The 22,287-nt window shown below is 42.2% G+C and overlaps 1 protein-coding gene across 1 annotated transcript in view; it reads right to left on the bottom strand.

The window, feature by feature from the left end:
• The window catches only part of LOC142001737 (complement receptor type 1-like), a 201,210-nt gene that overhangs the window by 49,189 nt on the left and 129,734 nt on the right, over window positions 1-22,287 (bottom strand). The window contains exons 34-42 of the mRNA XM_074977257.1: window positions 20,919-21,012; window positions 18,047-18,132; window positions 15,687-15,881; window positions 14,401-14,580; window positions 14,224-14,283; window positions 11,021-11,065; window positions 8,631-8,675; window positions 8,025-8,069; window positions 3,209-3,238 (exon numbers count right to left, since the gene is read on the bottom strand). Of these exons, the coding sequence (XP_074833358.1) occupies window positions 3,209-3,238; window positions 8,025-8,069; window positions 8,631-8,675; window positions 11,021-11,065; window positions 14,224-14,283; window positions 14,401-14,580; window positions 15,687-15,881; window positions 18,047-18,132; window positions 20,919-21,012 (780 nt within the window). The remainder of the gene's footprint in view (window positions 1-3,208; window positions 3,239-8,024; window positions 8,070-8,630; window positions 8,676-11,020; window positions 11,066-14,223; window positions 14,284-14,400; window positions 14,581-15,686; window positions 15,882-18,046; window positions 18,133-20,918; window positions 21,013-22,287) is intronic.

The following is a 22,287-nucleotide window of genomic DNA, read 5'->3' as shown; positions in this document are numbered from 1 at the left end:
ACTATCAAAAGTTCCTTTAACGGATATTGAATATCATTAGAATGCCAACAAAAACTGAATACTATGAAAAAAATTCATGACAAAAAAAAAAAAAAAATCAACAAGATTATATCTTTAGTCATTCACAAAGTTGCAAATATTTCTGAATTCATGCTGGGACTCTGGGAAAAATCCCAAGGTTGCGCACCTAGTGTGAGGGTAACAAGTATTCCTATTTTATTACTTCAAGAAGACACTTGGGGTACAGGGGATTGGAAAATAAATATAATCATCATGGAGATGTAGTTTTCAATTCCAGTAGACATAGCTCAGTGCTAGCAAACTAAACACCACAAAAGTGTTACAATAGTAGTAGGAGAGGCAAAACAGCCTTCCAATACAGTGCCACTGCAGCTATGCTCCTGTTTTAGCATGCAAGCTCAGAGTTAGTGCGTAATCTGAGCTCAAAATTACACCTCCAACTCCAATGTAGACACACACTAAATTTCAGCATACAACTCATCTTCACCCTGAATTCCCCCCACCCTCCCCGGGTAAGGTAAATGTGTCCAACCTAAGCTAGTGAGTAGGCTGTTAGAGTGCCCCTCCTCCTCAGTGGGCTGCAAGACTGTCATAACAAAGACTGTGGTCTGCTGCATGCAGCTCTTTAAGGACTTTGGTGTTTCCCAACGCTATAATTGCAAAGCTATAAAACCCCTTTGATTATTTTTGATAAATGGTTAAAGTCAAGAAGTCCAACAATGAACAACCCATATCTAAATAGCAAATGATATGCGATCTCAATATTGGATAACTCTCCCTTTAACGTGTGCAGTGCATTGTGGGATGTGTGTTTTGATAGGGTTGCTAATAAAGTCTTGATTTTGAAAAGGAACCTTGTGAAATTATTGCTGTGAAGGGCAACACAGTTTAAGAAAGAAAACTGAAATTAAACAAAGTAAAATTGGCATAATTAAAGTGGAGTTGGAATGGCTTAAAATAAGGTTTGTGAGCATCCTGCAGTAAACACACATCACATTACAAGTCATTGCACGTGCACTACTCTTAAAATAGGGTTTACAAAAAATATGGTCTGACATTAAGAACCATCTTGTAGTAGAATTTGTGGAGCTGTGCCAAGTGAACCATGGAAACATTCTGATGAGCTGCCAAGGGAGTGCATGGCTCTGAGTCAATGTTGCGTGCAATCAGCACGTACCTTGCTTCACATGGTGTCACTTCATTACTATTGGTAGGAAACCAGTGCAATCTGGCAACCCCACACGTTGGGGGAAAAAAGTAAACAAAAATGTCCCATGGGCCATACACAGAAACCCAGTGGACTGTGGTCACCAACCAGTGACCTACACTTCAAGTGAACTCTTATTTATAAAAATCATTACTTTCTGCCCTATCACCATGTCAATCTGAAGTGTGGGACAGCAGAGCTTTTTCAGCTTCCCAGATTGGACAGAACGGATGCTTAAGTTTCCTCAGCTCTAGAGATAGGTTTGTTTTGTTTGTTTTCTGCGGGTGGGGGGCGAGATGGGTTCAGGAAAAGAAGCATGGAGTTAAGTTATGCTTTGTGTAAGGTGATGTTACTTAGCAAACAAGAAGCTCTAAGGATGTAAACACCGTTTATGTATTCAGCATCCAATACTGCTTTTTGAACACTACAAAATTCATTTTTCCTCCTAATGCAAAATTAAGTTTCTCTGGAGCAGCAAAGTAGTATTATCTAGTTGGAGATAACTATCTCCCATTTAAATCACAAGAGCTTCTGGTGATAAAATTTAAAATGCAATACTAGAAGAACCCTCTTCATATTATGTAGTTAGCAAGTGTCAGTGCTTCAGGCATATGTATTAGTGCATCTTTGGAGAGCCATAACATTGCCCTCTCCTCATCTCCAGGTACATTTAAGAAGAAATGCAGGTAAAAACATCAGACAACATCTGAACTCCAGGAAAAACTGGGAACGTCTCTGAAGAATCAGCAGTTCATTATCTTTTTTTGCCTCACTCCTGTTTCTCAAAGCAAGCGTATATCACAATGGCAATAATTCCACCAGCCACCAATACACCTTGATGGGAGGGGTAGTAACCTGGTGATAACATTAAACTAACATTTGTGGTAAAATCTGGCAAAATTCACTATTGTGGAATGCGCTTGCATGAGTGTCATTAACATCCTCATTACTCAAGGGCGAATTTTCCATTGGCACTTTAATGATTTCCCCACAAGATCCCAGACTCTTAGCGTCTGTCCTATTTGTTTTCAGGCAAACAACAGAATAGCCAAGCAGAAGAAATAAAGTTACTGAGCTAATAAACCTTCCTTCAAAATAGAGATAAAGTTCCTTTCTAGTTCTAGAGCTAGAAGAATGAAAGATTATCCTGCAATAATCAACTCCCCCTGTAGAGCTCTCTTGTTTTTTCCCCTACCCATTCCCAATTCTAGTAACCATCAGACACACCACTACAGACTGTAGCGGTACCCTTATCTAACAGGCTTACAGAACTACAGCTTCAGGGGTAAGACTCAATTTTCTCTTCCATATCCTAATAAATCAAATATAGTTAGGATGGAATCACAGCAGTCAACTTGGCTTTGGGAAATATTGCTGACAAGTCACCTCACAAGAGGATTTCCTACCAAAAGTTCTCTCATGATACTCTTCAGGTTCTTTGATCAGGAGTATTCAATTATGTCAAAGGCTGTTACAAAGAGGACAGTGATTTATCATTTCCAATGTCCACTGTCAGGTAAGACAAGGAATAGTGAGCTTTATCTGCAGAAAGGGTGATCTAGAGTAGGCAATAACAAAAACTTTCTAACTAATTGTAGTTGAGCACCGAATACACTTCCAAGGGAGCTGGCAGAACACCCACTGTGGGAGGATATTAAGAATAAGTTAAACCACCACCTGTCAGGTACTCCCTATATTTAATTGGTCCTGACTCAAACCAATGGCTTGACTTGATGACTTACATAAACTGAATAAATGGTTGAAAGGGACCTGTCAAGCAGCTACCTCATGAAAGTAAGCTTTTACATGGCACCGACATTAACACAACAGCTCTACCTGCCCAGGATAACTTCTTCACTTAATGAAGAGAAAGCAGGAGGGGAAAAAAGTGAGATGAACAATATGGAACAGTAAACACTTCAAGCCATTAGTGCCCAAGGTCTGTCTATTGAATTATTTTTGAAATGTTAAGTTACTCACCCATAGCAGTTATGGTACCAGTGTTTGTCCCTAGAAAGGAAAAAAACAAAGTGAGCTCAAATATGAAATTATACAAATGCCAGCTAACTACAGAAATCCATTTCATATTGGTGGAACCGTTTAGTGCCTTAAGCCAGAACATAAATTAAAAACAGAATCAAATTAAAATAATCATGCAAATGACAGAATTTATAATGCATACTGGACACCATGATCTGACCTCAAGATTATCAAATATTGACAGATTACACACCCATTGTAATATAGCCCTGAGATCCGAAAACTGATTGGACAAGTCTTCGGTTGAGATTCCCTGTATTATGAATCAATGCTTGCATTTGCAGAATTTGTATGGCTCTTTTGGAGCAAACCAGAGGACCTGGGCAGGAGGGGAGGTACTGCCTGCCTTCCCCACACCTCACACACCTACTTGCAGGACCTCATTTGCCAAATTCTTCCCTGACCTGAAGAACAGCTCTTTAAAAGCATCTCTCTCCCCCCAACACAAGTTCATCCAATAAAAGATTGGATCTCACCAATCTCACCTCTAATATTCCAGGACCAACCTGACTATAAAACCCCTACACAAAAAGTTTTGCACTCAGCTACATTTCCACCAACAGCAAAAGTCATTAGAAGTGAAGTGTTTAGGTCAGATACCAAAAAACATGCTTCAACATGTACCCACAGGATTGATGACACTAGTTTATCTGCCAGCCTATGCTTATTTGGAGTAGAGAAGCAGACACAAGAGTAGAATACTTATTTGGATACTCCTGCTGTTATTACCAGAGCATCAGTCATCTCAAGCCCAACCACTAAACACAGATCAAAAAGTGAACTGACTAGACATCTCTTTGAAATATACTTGGTCACTCACCTACCAGTTATGTCTGTAGTGCCCATGCCACTACTGTGCACAATTCAGTTTGACGGTTTCATATATGGTAGCTGATATTTTTCATAGACACTAGCAGATGTAACCAGCATTGCTTGGGTCCTACTAGGGTCACCCACAGCTGCAAAGGGGATGATGCATCTTTGAGGGGGAGGTCAGCTGCACTGTTCAACACTGGTGTGCCCGTAGAGGGGAAAGGGGGACCGTGCAGACCTGCATCCTAGCCCCGGCATCAGGGGCGTGGGGGAAGTGGACTGCTGTTCCTGAATTTGGCTTATCTTCTATTGTGTGCAGGTGTGGCATTCTGTCCCTGGCGTCTGTGAGGGGGGCATAGCTGTACAACACACCTGGAAGTGGTCCTGGGGGCAGGGCCAGCACAACTCCCCATCTGGAGCTGCAGCAGAGGACTGTGGGAGGGTTTGGGACAGGGGGACACCTACCCAGTCCCATAGCTAGCACAACCCAGACCCCATCCCCAGCTAGCCATTGTTTTTCTGCTGCAGCTGCTCCCAGTAGTCACCTGCAGTACTGCTTTCCCTGTGTTTGCTGCCCTGCAATAGTGACTCTGCAGTGTGTCATTCTTCTGTGCCCCGCCCCGCCCCCCCACTTTCCATGCTCTGGAAAACCATCCAGTTTCAGGCACTTCTCATTTTCCTGGCACAACCAAATCTTGACCTCGCTTTAAGTTAGGGTATGAGGAAGCAGCGTGCCCAATTTGGTTTTCTATACACCTTACAGTTTGGGAACAGTTCTTGAACAGACTCAGATGCAGTCGAACGGACTTATTGACAAATGTACTCTAAAACATAGATAGATGCTGAGTGAGCATCATCAGGTTGGTATCAGACACAAAGCAAGGGAAAAAAGTACTGAAGGAAAAGAAAAGAACTCTGCGTGGGAGAGAAGACTACTACCGACACCTAGAAATATAATTCCGCCCTCAGGGTTGTAACTTGCAATGCATGTGGGCCATTCAGGTGACAACTAGACTCTGTTGCATATTATGCAGTCCCAATTGAGTTAAGTGTAGAAGTCTCCATTCCAATGCATAAATTGTAACCTTCACTTTGAACTAGAACCCAAGTCAGTATCGTAGTACAGTTTGAGAGCATTATCTTCAGCCAAGTCAACACACCTGGACTGCCTTATACCCTAGTGTACCAACACGGGGGAAAAATTCCTATCTTCTCACCAGAATCAAATACAATAAAGCTCTGTTGCTTCTCATTCTCAGACTTAATCTCTTATCTCACTCCTCCCTCGAAACTATTCCCCTACATCCCTTCATTTGTAAGGTCTCAACATTTACCTGCTTCACACTTCAGTCCAACACCATTCTTCACCCTCCACATCCTGGTATAACCCCTTCATTCCACAGTAACTGTTCTAACCAAGGTTTAGCTGCGCCTTCCTGGACAAGTCTCAAGCCTTTACTCCTTCCGTCACCTGCTTCCTGTTTGACCCAGTTGATTCTCTCAGTCCTGTTTAACATGGCATCTACCCGACCATAACCTCGGATCTTTTTGAATTTCCTACTTGCGTCTGCACAGTCTCTTGTAAATTCCTCCTTTCCCACTTGACTGGGAGGTGGGAAAGAATTTTTTTTAAAATATGAGGAGCCACTTAAAGAATTTGGTAAGTGACCAATGGATGAACTCTTCCAATATCTTACTGGAGAAGGTGGGGAGCGTGGGTGCAGAAGGGAGCTTTGCATAAGGAACTGAGGTGCAGGAGAGGGGTGTGGGATCTGGGAACTTGGGTGAAGGATGCAGTTGGGACCTGGGGCAGAAGACTGGCGTGCAGGGCTTTGAGTTGTGACCTAGGGAAGGGGATTGGGGGTGCAGGGATTGGGTTTGTGGGGGAGGGAGAGGGCTGGAGAGACTGACAGGCTGTGACTGGGAGACTCTTGGCCAGCAGGAGTTAATTTTGCAGGCAGATTCTCTTCTTGCAGGGCTGTGGCAGGGGCCATGTCCATCTACAAAAACTGGAGCAGTAGGGGAGGGGTGCTTCCAAACAAAGTTTCCATTGGCCAGAGACCAGCTAGTCAATGGGATTATGCTGGGGGATGGGGACAGTGCTTGAAACCCCTACCTCCCTCCAGGCTTCCAACTACTGAAAGAGACAGGGCCCTGGAACCACTCTGAGTGGCCTGTGGGAATGGTTGTGTACGGGAAAGATAGGGAGCCTGCCTGAGTGCGTCTACTGCGACTGCAGATAGAACTGGTGAACTGGCGGGCAAGATCCAGTCCAGTCTGTATTTTTCCCAACCCCTACTCTTGACACTGTTTCTTGTCCCTCCGAGTGATTTCTAATACCATTCCGATGTTTATTTCTTAGAAAGCTACTTCTCTCCTCCTTACTCATCTCAACGCATCCATGCTTATGTCTCAGTGTGACATCTCCTTGGATCTCTCAATTAGGCAAAACTAAAAATATGCCAGAAACACAGGCTCGTCGAGACTGCTGTATTTAACACTGCCATCATTAGCTCAAAGTTTTAGTCGCCTCTGAAAGCATGTCAGCCAGATACTGAGAAGGGCCATGTGACAGGAGCCCACAGACCATTTGTATTACTAACTATCAATACGTGTGTGTGTGTTCCTGACTCACCACAAGGATTTACTGTGGAACCTGGATTACTTAGTGGGTGTTGTAATGTAAGAATTCCAGAGGTGGGTGAATAGACAGCTGTGTCTTTGGACATCTCTCTGTGGGGAAAGGGAAAAATATTTGGTTTTATCTGCTTTCAGGGAGCCCTGAAGAAAAAGGGAAGAGCTTGGGTCACTAAGGGCCAACTTGACCTGATAGAGGCTTTCAGTTTGGTTCAACAAAACTGACATGAACTTCATCCAAGGAAGAACCCAACTGTGATGAAGGGGTGGAAGGACTAAAGTCTGCCCATGTTCACTAAGAAGCGATGGGCGACATACGCATTTCGTAGAGCTGGATGGGGCCTTGAGCAGTCAGAGTCCAGTCCCCTGCAGCCACAGCATGACTTACCACCATCCCGGCAGAATTTTTCCCCCCCTTTTCTAAATCTAACCTGCCCAAGACCCTTGAACAAACCCCCCCTCAAGGAACAAACTCTCAGCCCTGGGTTTACAACAGGTTAGCTATGCCCCACATCCTAATTCTAGTATGTTCGATATGCACTAGATCTCTGATGTGTGTCCACTATATGATTTGTCCTTCATTTATCTGTTGGGATGCAGCCATTGCACATAAATTCAAACATGCCAAAGAATGTGAACCTTCCCATTCAGCAGGATATAGACAACTACTATGTGCCTCAAATAGCAGGACTACATGCAACCACCTCATGTCTTTATCTAGCCAGGGAATACTAAAATGTCTGGCCCTCATCCACCACACAAACAAGCACTTTTGCCACTGACCCAACAAGACACGCTCATGGTCCACCACATGAACTCAATACCAGTCTCAAGTCACCTCAACAACTTATCAGAAAATTAAGCTATTTGATGCATAAATGGTGGGGGTATGGGTAGGGGGGGCAGAAGAGGATCCGTTTCATGTGACTGTGTTGAGAATATCCAAACCCACCATCAGGTAAGAGGGCCCCAAACATGGCTTCAAAAAGATATTTTGGTAGACACTATTACAGAAGAGGCATTGAAATGGCTTATGGGCCTCTAACTGCATCTACAGAATTGCTCTGCAGATACCCTATGAAAGACAGACAAGGCTACCGTCCTGAAATCTCCCAAGATGGAGAGAGAAGAAACATGGGTTGCTACCAAATAGAACTTATGGCTAGAGGTTCAAGAGGATGTTCTCTGCGGTGACTAAGGAGTGGGAGGGTGTGAGAAGATGTAGTTACATCAAAACTGTGAGAATAAAGCTATAAAATTAACACTTTGCAGCATGAAGTTGAGAGATTTTTAAAAAGTGTTTTACCCTGGGTATTTTTAGTGGTTTCTTCTGTGGGTTTTGTAGTTGATCCTGTACAAAGAAAAATACATACCATTTTCAGGGACTAGAGGCACAGTACCCTTGGAGTCAACTAATTCTACCAATTTGCATTTCAATAACAAAGAAAGCTAAGCAGCTACAGGGTTCACCTGTGTTGTCCAGCACACTTGGGACCTGACCAGTGCCAAAACAAGAGATTTGCTTGACCACAGGAGGTCAATATTGTCCAGCAGCATTACCAAAACACATCCACTGCTCACTGGCCCTTAAAAGACATTTAGGGGTAAATTACAGCTAAACAGCAGCACAGAACACAGACACAGCCACCAGTTCTGGCAACAGTCTTTATGCAACTGTAGAAAACATTGCCAGACAACCACTTATCATAGGTGTTACCACTTAAAACCATGCCAAATTATGGATGTTGCCGGACTAAAGAGGTTCAACCTCTATGAACACTCAGAAAACAAGCCAACATCAAGAGTCCCAAGATGACCCTCAGACAGGCTAAGTTGTCCAGAATAAAGATATTAGAATGAAGGCATGAACACTTTCAAACACACCAAAGGTTAGAGATTCAGAATGTTTTACCCTGGGGATGTAGAGAGGTTGCTGCTGTCGGTTTTGTGGTTGATCCTGTCCAAAGAAATACAAACATACATTTTCAGGGACTGGCCATGCATCATCATTGGAGTCAATAATAGTAACTGCACAGTGGTAAGATAGATATCAAGTATACAACAAGCCATCCTGATATCCCATAAAGTTAATCCAGAGATTCAGTAGACACTACACAAAAGTGAATGAAGCCAAAACATGAACAACGGCTCTCTTTGACTGCTGCTTGTTGCAGCTACCTTATATAAGCCAAGCTAACCCCCCCGCCCCCATTTTGTTCTTGGTTAGGAATGAAACTATTAAAGCTGCTCCTATGCACATCACTAATATGACACCCTTTAATTATTACCATCAAGAATCATCTTCCATTAGAAGTTTGATTATTGGATTACAGACGAATTAAGCCACCCTGAACTGGCTGAGGAGAACATGGAGATTGAAGCCAGCCACATTTCAAACGGAACTGACAGATTCCTGATTCCCTTGGGTGGAATCAATACCCCTAGAACATCCAGAATTCTAACAGCAGCTGGAGATGCTGCTGCAGTGTTACTTTTGATATAAGGTAGCAACACTGACATATTTGTAGAGGATGACCCTTCCCAGGGTTTACAGAGCATTTACCTTTTAACTCCACTACACTCTGTGGTCGTGGTAACAGATGCATAATTCTGAAGACTGTGTTGCTTTCAAGACTACACCTATATTGCCTTGTGCATCTTGAGTGACAATATCTCAAGATGCACTGTAACTTGAGGCATGTTTTCAAGGAGGACACACTGCAGAGGTGCATGCAGGGAGAGTTCAAATACAGTCTACCACATATCCCAGCAATTGTAGCCAAGTCTTAGACAAGTGTGAGGTTGAGCTTGTATAATGTGGAGATCTAGAATTTTTTGAAACACGGCCTGGGGGAAACAAGATGTTGCTGACATCCAATTGGGAATCACCACCCCCCCCCGCCACTCTATTACTGGCATCATAGAAAGGATGGGCTCACTCTTGGTCAATAAAAGAGGCCTAAGATGTCAAAAAGGAACTAAATTGGTCCAAGATTTCAAAAATTTCCTCAAATCATTGTTATCAAAGTACTGTAACACCTGGACCTTGATTCTCCTGAAGTCAGCTCATCCTATTCTAATGTATTTTGTCATTAATCTTGGAGGCTGATGACAGGACAAAACAGGAGGGTGGTGAAAAACTGGTAGTGTTTGCTCCTACCAAAAACAGATCAAACACTTATTTGTGTTCTACAAGGATTTGCTGTGGAATCTGGATTATTTAGGGGGTGGTATAACGTAAGAATTCCAGAGCTGGGTGTGTAGACAGCTCTACCTTGGGAAACCTCTCTGTGGAGAAAGGGAAAATGTTCAGTTTTATCTCCTTTCAGGGAGCTGGGATCAGTAAGGGCCATTCTGACCTGGCAGAGGCCTTCAGTTTGATTCAACAAATACATGAACTTTGTCCAAATGAGAACCCAGCTGTGATGAAGGGGTAGAAGGAGTAAAATCTGCCTAGGTTCACTAAGGAGAGATGGGAGAATTCTGCTATGTTCAATATGCATGTAGACCTCTTTTTATATCATACACCATATGACTTGTCCTTCCGTCTATATGTTGAGATGCTGCAAGTGCACATTAACCTAACACACCAAAGACTATGTAGAACTTCCCATCCAGCAGGATAGACAACCTACCACATGCTTCAAATAGCAAAATCTGCTGCAGACCACATAAAACCACCTCATATCTTTGTATCTAGCCAGGGAATACTAAGTGTCTGACCCTTGTCCACCACTGCAAGATGAGCACATTGACACTGACCCAATAAGGCACTTGTCAAATCTACCACATGAACTCGGTACCAGACTCAAATCACCTGAGCAACTCATCAGAAAATGAAGCTACTTGATGCACAAGTGCAGGGGAGGGGAGGGAAGAGGGAGAGAAAAATCAGAGTCACTTTTATGGGACTGAGGCAAGACTATCCAAACCACTGAACATGTATGTAACAGTGCCCCAAAAGGTGAAACTGATCAAAGTCACTGTATCATGGAAGAGGCCTTAAAATGGCTTATGAGCTTCCAAATGTATCTACAGAATCTCCTGCAGAGACCACATGTAAAACAGACAAGAGCTAGAGTCCTGCAATCTCCCAAGCTGGAGAGAGAAGGAAAGTGGGCTGCTACCAAAGCTAACTAATGGCTAGAGGCTCAAAAAGGATGTTCCTTGTGCCGACTAAAGGGGAGTGAGCAGGGAAGGGTGGAAAAGATGCAGTTACCTCAAAACTGTGAGAGTAAAGCTATAGAATTAAGCACTTTGCAGCAGAAAGTTGAGAGATTTTTAGAAAAATAGTGTTTTTACCCTGGGTATTTTTAGAGGTTTCTTTTGTGGGTTTTGTAGTTGATCCTGTACAAAAGATACATACAAACATTTTCAGAGAATAGAAGCACAACATTCTTGAAGTCAATTCATACTATCAACTTTGCATTCCAATAACAAATAAAGCTAATCAAGTACAGGTTGCACCTCTATACTTCAGCACACTTGGGACCTGACCTGCGCCAAATGAGAAAACTGCCTTGACCACAGGAGGTCAATATTGTATAGCTGCATTATCAACACTTTCACTGCTTGTGGAGCTTTTAGAAGACATTTAGGGGTAAATTACAGCTAAAGTACAGCACAGAACACAAAGCCAAGATTGGTGGCAGTCAACAAATTATATGGGACCATTGGAAACTTGGTCACACCCCTGATACGCAGTAACCTGGCTAATTAAAAATCAATCTGGATTACAGATGTTGCCAAATGAGTGCCAGACTAGAAGTTCATCCTGTATAACCTCACAAGCAAAATCATATTTCAAGGGCCCAAGAATGAGCCTCAGACATACTAAGTTTCCCAGAACAAAAGATATCAGTACGAAGGCACGAACACTTTCCAATATACCAATTTTTAGAGTGTTTTTACCCTGGGAATTTTCAGTGGTTTGTGTGGGTATTGTAGTTGATCCTGTACAAAGAAAAATACAAAACTTACATTTTCAGGAACTGGACACTCATCCTTGGAGACAATAACTCAGGTCGAATTGCACAGTGCAAAGAAAAAGATTAAGTACCTACAAACAATCCTGAGATCCCACACAATTAGTTCAGAGAATCCAGTAGGCAGTACAAAAAAGTGAGTGACGTCAAAACATGAACAATGGCTCTATTCCACAATGGCTTGTTGCAGCCACCCTATGTATGTCAAGCTGAAACGCATATTATTCCTATCAGTAACAGGCCACCCTTTAATTATCACCATCAAGCGTTTTCTTAGTTTCCAAATTCAGCTAGGTTCTGACCAACTCTACAGAACAGCACATTTCTGGATGTTCCCTCAGAGCTGTTCCATAACTTATTGTGACAAAGCAAGTAAGCAACCCCAACAGCTCAGAATGTGGGAGTTCATGCAGAAACAAACCATAAATGGGAAAATGGTTTGTCAACTGTGCTGTAACTGTTTGACATGAGCTACATATGTTTATTCCATGCCAAGCACGCACACACCTTGTGCACTCTAACCAGGGAATTTTAGCAATGCCAGTCAAAATATGATGGAGCAAGGGCTCAGTCTATTTAAAAAAAAAAGCGATCTTAGAAACCACATTCCAAAAGCCTGAATAATTTCCCCAATCTGTCATGATGGCATCATGCACTGAGTGACAAGGAGCAACTCTGCCCATGTCCAACATAGGCGGCATTTCCCCTACCAAAGAATAAAAAAGGCTGAGGGAGGGTAGTATTGAGCCTTCTTGTGCAATTAGTGAGTTCACTGAAAGCTTCTCAAAATGGTATGGCTTTAAACAGCATCCTAACATCAATATGCAGGTTGGAATCCAGTTCAGGGTAGTTTGGGCTGAAGCCACCTGCCCATTTGTCTTCTCTCCTTATGCACCAGAAACGAAGCCCTGTCCAAATCAGTGAAGTTGAACATCTAGAGTGTCTCCATCTTTGTGACTGTGAAGTTTGGGAAATCCTATAGGGAAATAAACGGATGGAGATAGACATAAGGTCCCCAACACTCCCAGCTGATGGGAAGACCACTAAAGAATCCACCTTTTCTTAAAGATGGATAAGTGAGTTGCAAGCTAAAGGCTGAAAAAAGTGGATCAATCCATATTAAAAATACCAGATTGAAATCCTGTGAAAGGGCTGGGTCCCCAGCTGCAGGACTCAAACTGTTTAGAAGCCAGATTATTGAGTTAAAGAAGAATTCAGCCACACTGAAACTGGTGTAAAAAAGGTTGAAATTGCAGCCAGTCATGCTTCAATGGAACAGAAATCAATACCCCAAAATGCCCAAAATTTAACAGCTTATTGAGAGTTGTTTCCTTGTCACGACCAGACATAAAATAGAGGCATTTTTCTACAGTAAGTGGATCTGCTGGACACCTCTCTCACTGTTCAACAGAATGTCTAAGTTAAGAGTTCAGATGTATGAGACTGGAGAAGTAGATTATAGAACCACAGAATACTAGGACTGGAAGGGACCTCGAGAGGTCAGAGTCCAGCCCCCTGCCCTCATCACAGGACCAAATATACTGTCTAGACCATCCCTTATCTAAGCTGTTCCTAAGTAACTCACGAGATGACATTCCACAACCTCCCTAGGCAACTTATTCCAGTGTCTGACGACCCACCCTATAGTAGCCCCATCTAAATTCTATTTGCTTAGTTTATTGGTAAGAATATAATGCAAGACTGTATCAAGTGCCTTACTAAAGTCTAGCTATACCACATCCACCACTTCTCCCTTATCCACAAGGCCCATTATCCTATCCAACAAAGCTATCACATTGGTCTGACATGATTTGTTCTTTACAAATCCATGCTGGCTGTTCCCCATCACCTTACCACCTTCCAAGTGTTTGCAAATGATTTCCTTAATTACTTGCTCCATTATCTTTCTTGGCGCCGAAGTTAAACTGACTGGTCTGTATTTCCTGCATTGTTCTTATTCCTTTTTATAGATGGGCACTATACTTGCCTTTTCCCAGTCTTGTGGAATCTTTCCTGTGTTGATGGGCATAAGGGGACTTCGACATAGGCGGGGTCCTTTCGAAAAGGAGCCCCGTCGGGATGAGCCACACGGCGGTGAGGCGTGTCAATTTCGAAGTGCCGCGGCTGCCCACATGCTAATGAAGCCCTGAATATGCATTTCAGCACTTCATTAGTAAACTTCAAAATGGCCATTTCGAAGTTTGGGGCTAATGTAGACACGGCCTGTGCGAGACAGCCCAGGCTACAGAGTTAAGGGGCACAGTAGTCCCACAGTCCCAGGCTGCACCACCAGGCAGATGAAGCAATACGTTGTGCTTAAAGTCAGGGAGAAAACGCTGTCTTTTTTTTTTTTTATTATTATTATTATTATTATTATTAAGATCAGCAATTGAGAAGAACTGAATTCTAAAAAAACCTTAGATATGGAACACTCTGAAGGTCTCATTCCCATTTTCTATCTTTTAGAAACTACATACTGAAACTCTAAGATTTAAGTAGCCAAAAGTTCTCGCAACTCACCAGAAGTCGGTTTTGTTTCTGATGGAGAGGGGGTAGGTTTAAGTGTAGTTTGTGTTATGCCTTTTGAAAGGAGGCCAGACATGTTTAAACTTGACACAATTTTAACATGGCTAATTAAAAGCAATAAACATTCTAGTCATGTGAATGTGAAGGTTCAACATAACTGCTCATACTTACGTTGACAGATGGGTAAAGACGGAACCCAGGAACTGTTAGCTTCACAATTAACTGAACGGTCACCAACCAGGGTGTAGCCAGAAATGCACTCAATTGTCACAGTGTGCCTGTATGTATACTCATCTCCAAATCCACTTGCTATTTCTCCATTTGCCACTTTTGGTTCTGGACACTTGACCACTGAAAATTGAAAGAGGTAACATAACACCATTCTGCACAATCAGCATTGAGTGGGGATAAAATAAAGAAAAAGCCCTGATAAGTGACTGCAGGAAGTATCAAAATGCATTTTACGTAAGTTATAAAACTTGGCAGGACCATCTTTTTAAAAGGGAAGATCCATAAACAGTACTGAACTGTACAGGAGTATCAGCCCTCCTCTCCACCACCCGCCCCTCCTCCCCCAACCTCAGTGTACTAGATGAAATCATCATCATCATCATCATCATCATCTCCACCACCACCACATGAAGTTATCTGGAATTCAGACAAGTTGCAAGATCTACAGGCAACTACGCTCTGGAACGTCATTTCCCTGTTTTTTTGGGGGCTGAGGTTGTATATCAAGCAGCAAGGCAGGATGTTAATTTAATGCTACAGCAAAACCTCACAGTCCCAGATGTTAGGCTAGACAACTCAAGGATACAACCACTTGCTGCAGCTGCTTGAACATCAAATACATAAATGCACTGGTACATGTAATATTGTGTGTGAATACTGCACTGCAGTCACCAAAATGAAGACTGCACAGGATTTTAAATTTCACCTTCCTAAGAACTTTATGGCTATGATATGAATTCAGAGAAGCATAAGCCTTCAACTGCCAAGGATAACTACTCCTCTCCTCTGAAAAAGATGGTTGCCAAAGAACCTTGATTGTCAGGATCTCTTCCCATTTAGTACTTGAATAGTAGGGGTCTGGCATGAAACCAAAACTTTACTTTTAAAAAAAAGTTTCTCTACCTAAAACAAAAAACACCACCACCAACAGTTTGTGTTAACTGTCAACTTGGAACACTGAGACAACAATAGAGGACATTTGAGACAATTCTGCTTCTAGGAATGATTGGTAAGGGGTCAGTCATTCTTTAGAGATTAAGCTTCCAACAACAACAACTAGCTTGCATGACAGGTGTTTAGGGGGACTAAGCACCAACTGAATTTCTTCAGGTTTCTGTATGCTTAGCTATCATAAGAGTCACACCTCCCCCACTCCCCAGAGGAGATAGAATTTAAAAAAAAAAAAAAAAAAAAAAAAAACAGCATAAACAACATATGTTACTAACCTTTGCATTCAGGGGGTGGCCCACTCCACTCTCCATTGACATGATCTTTTGTTGTACAATGAATGGATTGCTCTCCAATGAGAGAGAAGCCCTTAAAACAGCTGTAAGTTACTACTGAGCCATAAGTAAACTGTTCTGCATCCTGACGATTATGTGATCCATTGACGATAGTGGGAGGCAAGTCACAAGGTATTGCTGAAGCACAGACAGTCAACATGTAAAGTCAAGTTTACATTGAAGATGAACTGAAGACGTTGTCTCAAATATCCCACAAAAGCTATTTAGACATTTGAAATTACATTTAACAATATTTGAAGCACAACAGCCTCTAGATTGAGAGAGTTCTCTGCTTTTAGGCTTAAGCCAACCTTGTATGCTCATTACTCAAGGAAGAGGCTTCATACAGCACCAGCGCTGGAGAATAATTTTACTGGAGCATGCTCCGTGCCACAGTTGGGTTCAGGGTGTCAGAACCTCCTTCCCAGACTTTGTAGAGATATTATTTGTTGGGGTACATTAGGCTTAAATAAAGGTCTCAATAGTAGGAGTACAGTAATAGACAGACAGTAGGGAAACTTACTACCCCAACTGATACTTTTATGTGTGCTTTGCTAACTCTTTTCTTTAGGCCTCAAACAACAGAAGCCACAGCTGCACTAAGAATGTAACTTCTAGGCTGTATCTACACTAGCACTCCTCTTTTGAAAGGGGGATGCTAATGAGACACTTCGAAATATGCTAATAAGGCGCTGCAATGAATACACAGCACCTCATCATCATAATGGTAGCCACCACACTTCAAAAGTGATGTTTGGACTGAGTGGCTCATCTACACAGGGTCCTTTTCAAAAGGACCCAAGACATTTTGAAAGCCCCTTATTCCTATTCCCTTTTAGGAAAAAGGGATTTCACAATGTGTGTGGCCCTTTCAAAAGACGAGCCCCACATGAGCCAAACAGCACTTTTGAAGTGCTGTAGCTGCCATTATGCTATTGAGGCACTGTGTATTTATTGCAGCACCTTATTAGCATATCTCAAAATGTCTCATTAGCACTCCCCTTTGGAAAGGGGAGTGCTAGTGTTTACACAGCCTAGAAGTTACATTCTTAGCGCAGCTGTGGCTTATCTTATTTGAGGCCTACAGAAAAAAAGTTAGCAAACCACATATATAAGGGAATAGGAATAAGGGGATTTTGAAGTGTGCAGAGTCCTTTCAAAAAAGGACCCCACATAGACAAGCCATGAGCAATTCTAAGTGGCATTTCTGAAGCGCTGCAGCTGCCATTATGCTAATGAGGTGCTGCATATTCATTGCAGGGCCTCATTAGCATATCCCAAAGTGTCTCATTAGTCTCCCTCTTCTGAAAGGGGGATGCTAGCGTAGACACAGCCTGAACGAATAACTCTGGGTTCAGAATTCTCCCTTTTCCTTGCACTTCCTCATCTGCCCAAAGAACGTATTCAGGGTCATAGCTCCTCACATTTCCTGCCTTCAACTGCTGATTCAGGGAGTTTGTGCTGTAAAAACTGCACGTTTTAGCTAAATGTACTATAAACAGTAAACAGGGGTAAGCCTAACAATATTCATCATTTGGCTATTACTATTCATATGGGCATTTGTACTATTAAATAAGAGTTCAGAGAGCATTGTAGTGGATAGTGCATTTACATACTAATTTTGATTAAAAAGACTGTACCTATGGTTAATTTGATACTCATTTGGACAATGGAGTCCGAGGTAGAACAAGTGTCCGCAATAAAGAAGCCCTTCTACCCACTCCGTCTCTGCGTCATCTCTATTCTCCCTCCCCACCCTGGGCTCTTTTCTTTCAAACACTATTGTTCCACCAGCAGAATACTAGGCTGGGGCATTTACTGTAGCAGCAGCAGATTCTATGCTAGCCATAAGAAGCATTACAGACTGACTGCATCCAAAAAGCATCCAAGAAATCAAATTAATCATGAGTCAGTGGAGAACAGCCTTGGATTTTAAGGGGATAGTCAGATTTCATAAGGGTCAAGATTTCCTGAAGTCATTATCCTGCTTTTTAGTCAGTCAACAGCAGGAATTACGTAGTTACAGTAGTAAAGAGGTGCCAGGAGGGCTATGGAATTATACATATTAAACCAAGACAGATAAACAATCTAAAATGGACTGTAAAACCTTGATTCTGTAGGAATCTCCAAACACCATCTCAAACTGCAGTATGATTACATTCCTCTCTTCAACCAAACACATTCAAAGTTTTAGTATCAATTGGATTAAAAGGTCAAAGGACAGACTGACTCCTCTCTAGCATCAGCTATGCTGCGCCAAACCCAGATGTGAACAGTTCTTAAAACCATTATAAGAAGCTTACCTTCACAAAATGGAAGGTTGTTATCCCAAACCACTCCATTACCCTGAATTATACACACTGCAGAACTTGTTCCAACTAATCTGTACCTAAAAAAAAGAGAAAGTTCACTTCTGTTACTCAAGTAAGTAAAAACCTAGTTAATAGTCCAGACAGATGGAACATGGTTTCTTTCTGCCAGCAGGTGGAGACAAACCATTGAAGAACACCACTGGACCAAGGAATAGGAAGGCCCCTAGATCAATATTATTACACTGCTCAAGGTGCAAAAAAAATCCACCCCCTTGAATGACAGGTACACTGGCCTAACACTCCCCTGCCCTCACCGAGGCAGTAAGTGCTATGTCAGCTGGAGAGGTTTTCCCCACCAACATTGCTACAGCCTCTGGGAGACATGAGTTAACTATGGTGACAACAGATGCTCTTCCAGTGTTAAAGGAGCATCTTCACATACAACAATACAGCTGCACTGCTGTACATGGAGACCAAGCCCTGTGTAGCTAAAGGCAACAAAGATATAGCTCCCAAAAAAGTTTTAGCATGAAAAAAAGCCTTCTCTTCCACGGTATGCTTTTGAGGTGCTTAGGAATACTTGTTAATCCTCTGCAACAAAACTACCCCCTCAGAGATTTGTGCACTCCTATCTCCAATAGGAGATAGAAGGCACCACTGCAACTGAACTCCTCAAATGCACAGGAACATAGTTATTTTACAGATCATTGCTCACAGTGCTTTCCCACTCGAAAGAGCTTTGGACTTGCTGAGGAGGAGGGGGAGGCTGTGTCTCATCCTTTGTTTCTAACATGTAGGAGGAAGAGTTTGAGCTGCTGGCATTCTACACCTTTCAATTACCATCTCTTCTCTGTGTAAGCACTAAGGATGTTGATTAGCTGAAGCGAACTCATTTGATTTTTTCCATCCATTTTAAAGGTAGCGCCAAAGTATATTTGGATGTTTTCTGATACTTTCCATTAAAATGCAGAATATATAGACAATTTCTATTATTTTTATCACATATTTCCAAAGTAAAAAAATTTACCACACATGTAGGCTGCAGCTATACTTGCATTCCTCTTTTGAAAGAAATAGCCTTTAGGAATAAGGGTTGTTTTGAAGACAGGGTTTGTTTTTGAAAGACCCCGTCTACACCACTTTTTTTTTTCTTTCGAAAGAATCTCCTCTGAAGAGTATGCAAATGAAGCATGCCGCATGTAAATTAGTGCCTCCTTTGCATTTTTTTGACTTCCCTCATTTACATTCTTCTTTTGAAAGAGGAATGCAAGTGTACACGCAGCTGTACTGTATAGTGCCATCTCTTTATTGTGAGAAGACAAATTACAAATGTAGATTGTTATATCACTGCATTGAAAAATGTATTATAGAACATTATACCTTAGAAATTCACTCATTCCTACTTCCTGTTTAGGCAATCATTGTTTATATTTACAGGTGATAATACTGCTGACTGCTTATTTATATCACCTGAAAGATAACAGGAGTTCCAATGGCACTCAACTCAAGGTATTTATGTACCAGATTTATTAAACATTTGTATGCCCTTTGTGCTTTAGCCATCATCCCAGATGACATGCTTCCATGCAGATGTTTGTTGACAAAATACGCATTATTTAAACATGCGACAATTTCTTGGGAGAAAATGTTATGTCTCCTACTCTGTGTTTTATCCTTCTGTCATGTATTTCACATTATAGCAGTCTCACATAATGACCCAGCATGTTGCTGTTTTTAGTAACACTTTCACTGAAGTTCTAACAAGGCATAGAAAATACCAGTGTGAGCGTCCTAAAGAAAGCTGCAGCACTTTATCCAAAGCTTAAGAATCTGAAGTGCTTACCAACGTCTGAGGGATAAGGTGTGGAACATACTTTCAGAAATTTTACAAGAGCAACATTCCTATCCAGAAACTACAGAACCTGAACCACAAACAACACACTAACCTTCAGAAGTTGGCATGACTCAGATGAAAATGAGCATGCATTGGTCCACCCTAATGAGCACCAACTGGATCTATGACCAGCATGGATGCAGACCACCTGCAATAGTGCTTGAAGTTTGAAAGGATATGTATGTACTAAAGATTCATATTTTGTGAGCCTGGCTACAATCTCCTGCTATCACTTTCAGGTAAACAAGGGAGCAGTATTATTTCTTGGTAATGTAAACAAGCTTGTCTGAGTGGACTTGTAGGGTATGAAGTTCTACACAGTTCCATTTTAGAACAGTGTTTTCCCCCCACCAATCTATATTTGTAAGCTCAACTTTAAAGATAGAGAGTGTACTACAGGACTTGTCATTGGTGAATTGGGAAAGAAAGAAGAAAAACCCAAGCTTTACAATGCAAATATTTGTAATCAAAAATCAAGTGAGCACTATGCACTTCATATTCAGTTTTCTAACAAATACAGTTAGAAGGGTAGAAACACCCAATAAATGGAATTTTAGTATTTAATGACATCATGAACCAAGTTAAGCACGCAACAATCTAGTAAATACTAAAAACCTTTTCTCTGAATGCTCAATTGTGTCATGCTGGCTCAGCTTAAGCAGCTCTTGTTACCTTTCGTCTTGCTTTTACTAATGCCATCACTGCTGGGCAGTGAAAAGCACTGCATTTTCACACATGAGCAAGGTAGTTTCCCACCTTCCACTGAATCACAACTATAGAGGGCTGGCAGGTTCTCTTGCTCCCCCCTTTGGGGGGGTGGAAATTATGGCTACCGATTGTAAGCCAGTGTTCTGAAAACATTCTTGAAATTAAAGCAGGCTTTCCAGTCCCATTTTGTCTGGTATTACCTAAGTTTTGCATCAGTCTAGGTTTTGTTAAGTTAGTCAAAAGCAGCTAATTGCCACTTACCCTTCATTGCAGGAAAAGTTGGCTGTTCCACCAAACCGGATATCGGAGTAAACAACCTTACCATTTTGTAGTTCTAGTGTTACACATGGTTTTCCTACAATAGAAGACAACTGATATTAGTGTTATCTTAATGGGAAAAAGAAAAGGGGACATGCAAACTCGCTTCACCTGATATTGCAAATACCACAGCAGATCACAACTGGCACATTTACAGACAATATGGAGATTGTTAGGATTAGGAACGAGGATGCAAGACACAGGATCTGGCCAAGAAGTGCTTTTACCACAGGCTGCTCCTGGCAGTGGTGCAGCAGAGAGTGCATGCCATAGTGGCCTCACACTATTCAAAGCTGCTGCTAGTGAATAGGTCTCTGAGTAGGGCCCCTGCATGCTGTGTGCACCTGCAGCTCCCACAGGACAGTTTCCAACCAATGAGAGCTGTAAGGATGGTGCTGGGGACTGGAGGGAGGAGGAAGGGACACAGCAGCACACAGAACTGCTGCTCCTTACCCTCCCACCAAAAGGGTGTCCATGGTGAGACACACTTGCCAGCACTCTGCCTGAGCAACCACAGGACTTTTAATGGCACAGTGGAGGGTCATAGTGGGCCACATAATACAAAGTTTCACCATTTGTGAAGGGGATTGGACTAGAGGTCCCCACTCTTACAACTGTACATATTAAGAGGGAAGCAAGACTAGTGAAGTTGTTCACTACTGTATACAGTATTGCTGAGACCCATACTGGAATACTGTATACGGTTCTGGTGACCATATTTTCCAAACGATGTTGAGAATTGAGACCATGCACAAAAAAGCCTGAGAAAAAGTACTCATGGGCCTGAGAAAATGCTTTATAGCGAGACTCTTAGAGAGCAGAACAAGAAATGAAAAGTGAAGCTAGAAAAATTCAAAGTGGGAGTAAGGCCCAAGTGTTTAACTACCATAGGCAGTGGCAGATCCTCAGTCTCTGAAAGTCTACTAAATCAAGATTGCCCTTCTGGAACAGAGACAGACAGCCACAAAGAGTGGGTGAGCTACAGGGGTGGCCCCCTCTCACCTCAGTGGGCTACAGCAGCCTACATTTCTCCCGACTCCCTGCCTGCACCTTTCCCGCAAGTCTCTCTCATGCACCAGAGCCATGCACTTACCCGCTCCTCCAACCAGTCCTGCACTTTTGGAGCACATAAATTGCCTGATTCACTTTCCATCCTCATTCCTCCTCCCAAACCTGGGGGGGGTGGGGCGGGGAAGACAACAGTACTAAAGAAGCATTTACTAAATTTTGTTTTAAACCAGTATTTTAACCAGGCTTCTAACACTGCTATTACTCACTCCTAGGTTTATTTTCAATACAGTGAATTCAGAGT

The sequence above is a fragment of the Carettochelys insculpta genome, chromosome 26 (assembly GCF_033958435.1).
Source record: "Carettochelys insculpta isolate YL-2023 chromosome 26, ASM3395843v1, whole genome shotgun sequence".
NCBI lineage: Eukaryota > Metazoa > Chordata > Testudines > Carettochelyidae > Carettochelys > Carettochelys insculpta.
The sequence above is the reverse complement of the archived record's forward strand: the minus strand, read 5'-3'. Positions and strand labels throughout refer to the sequence as shown.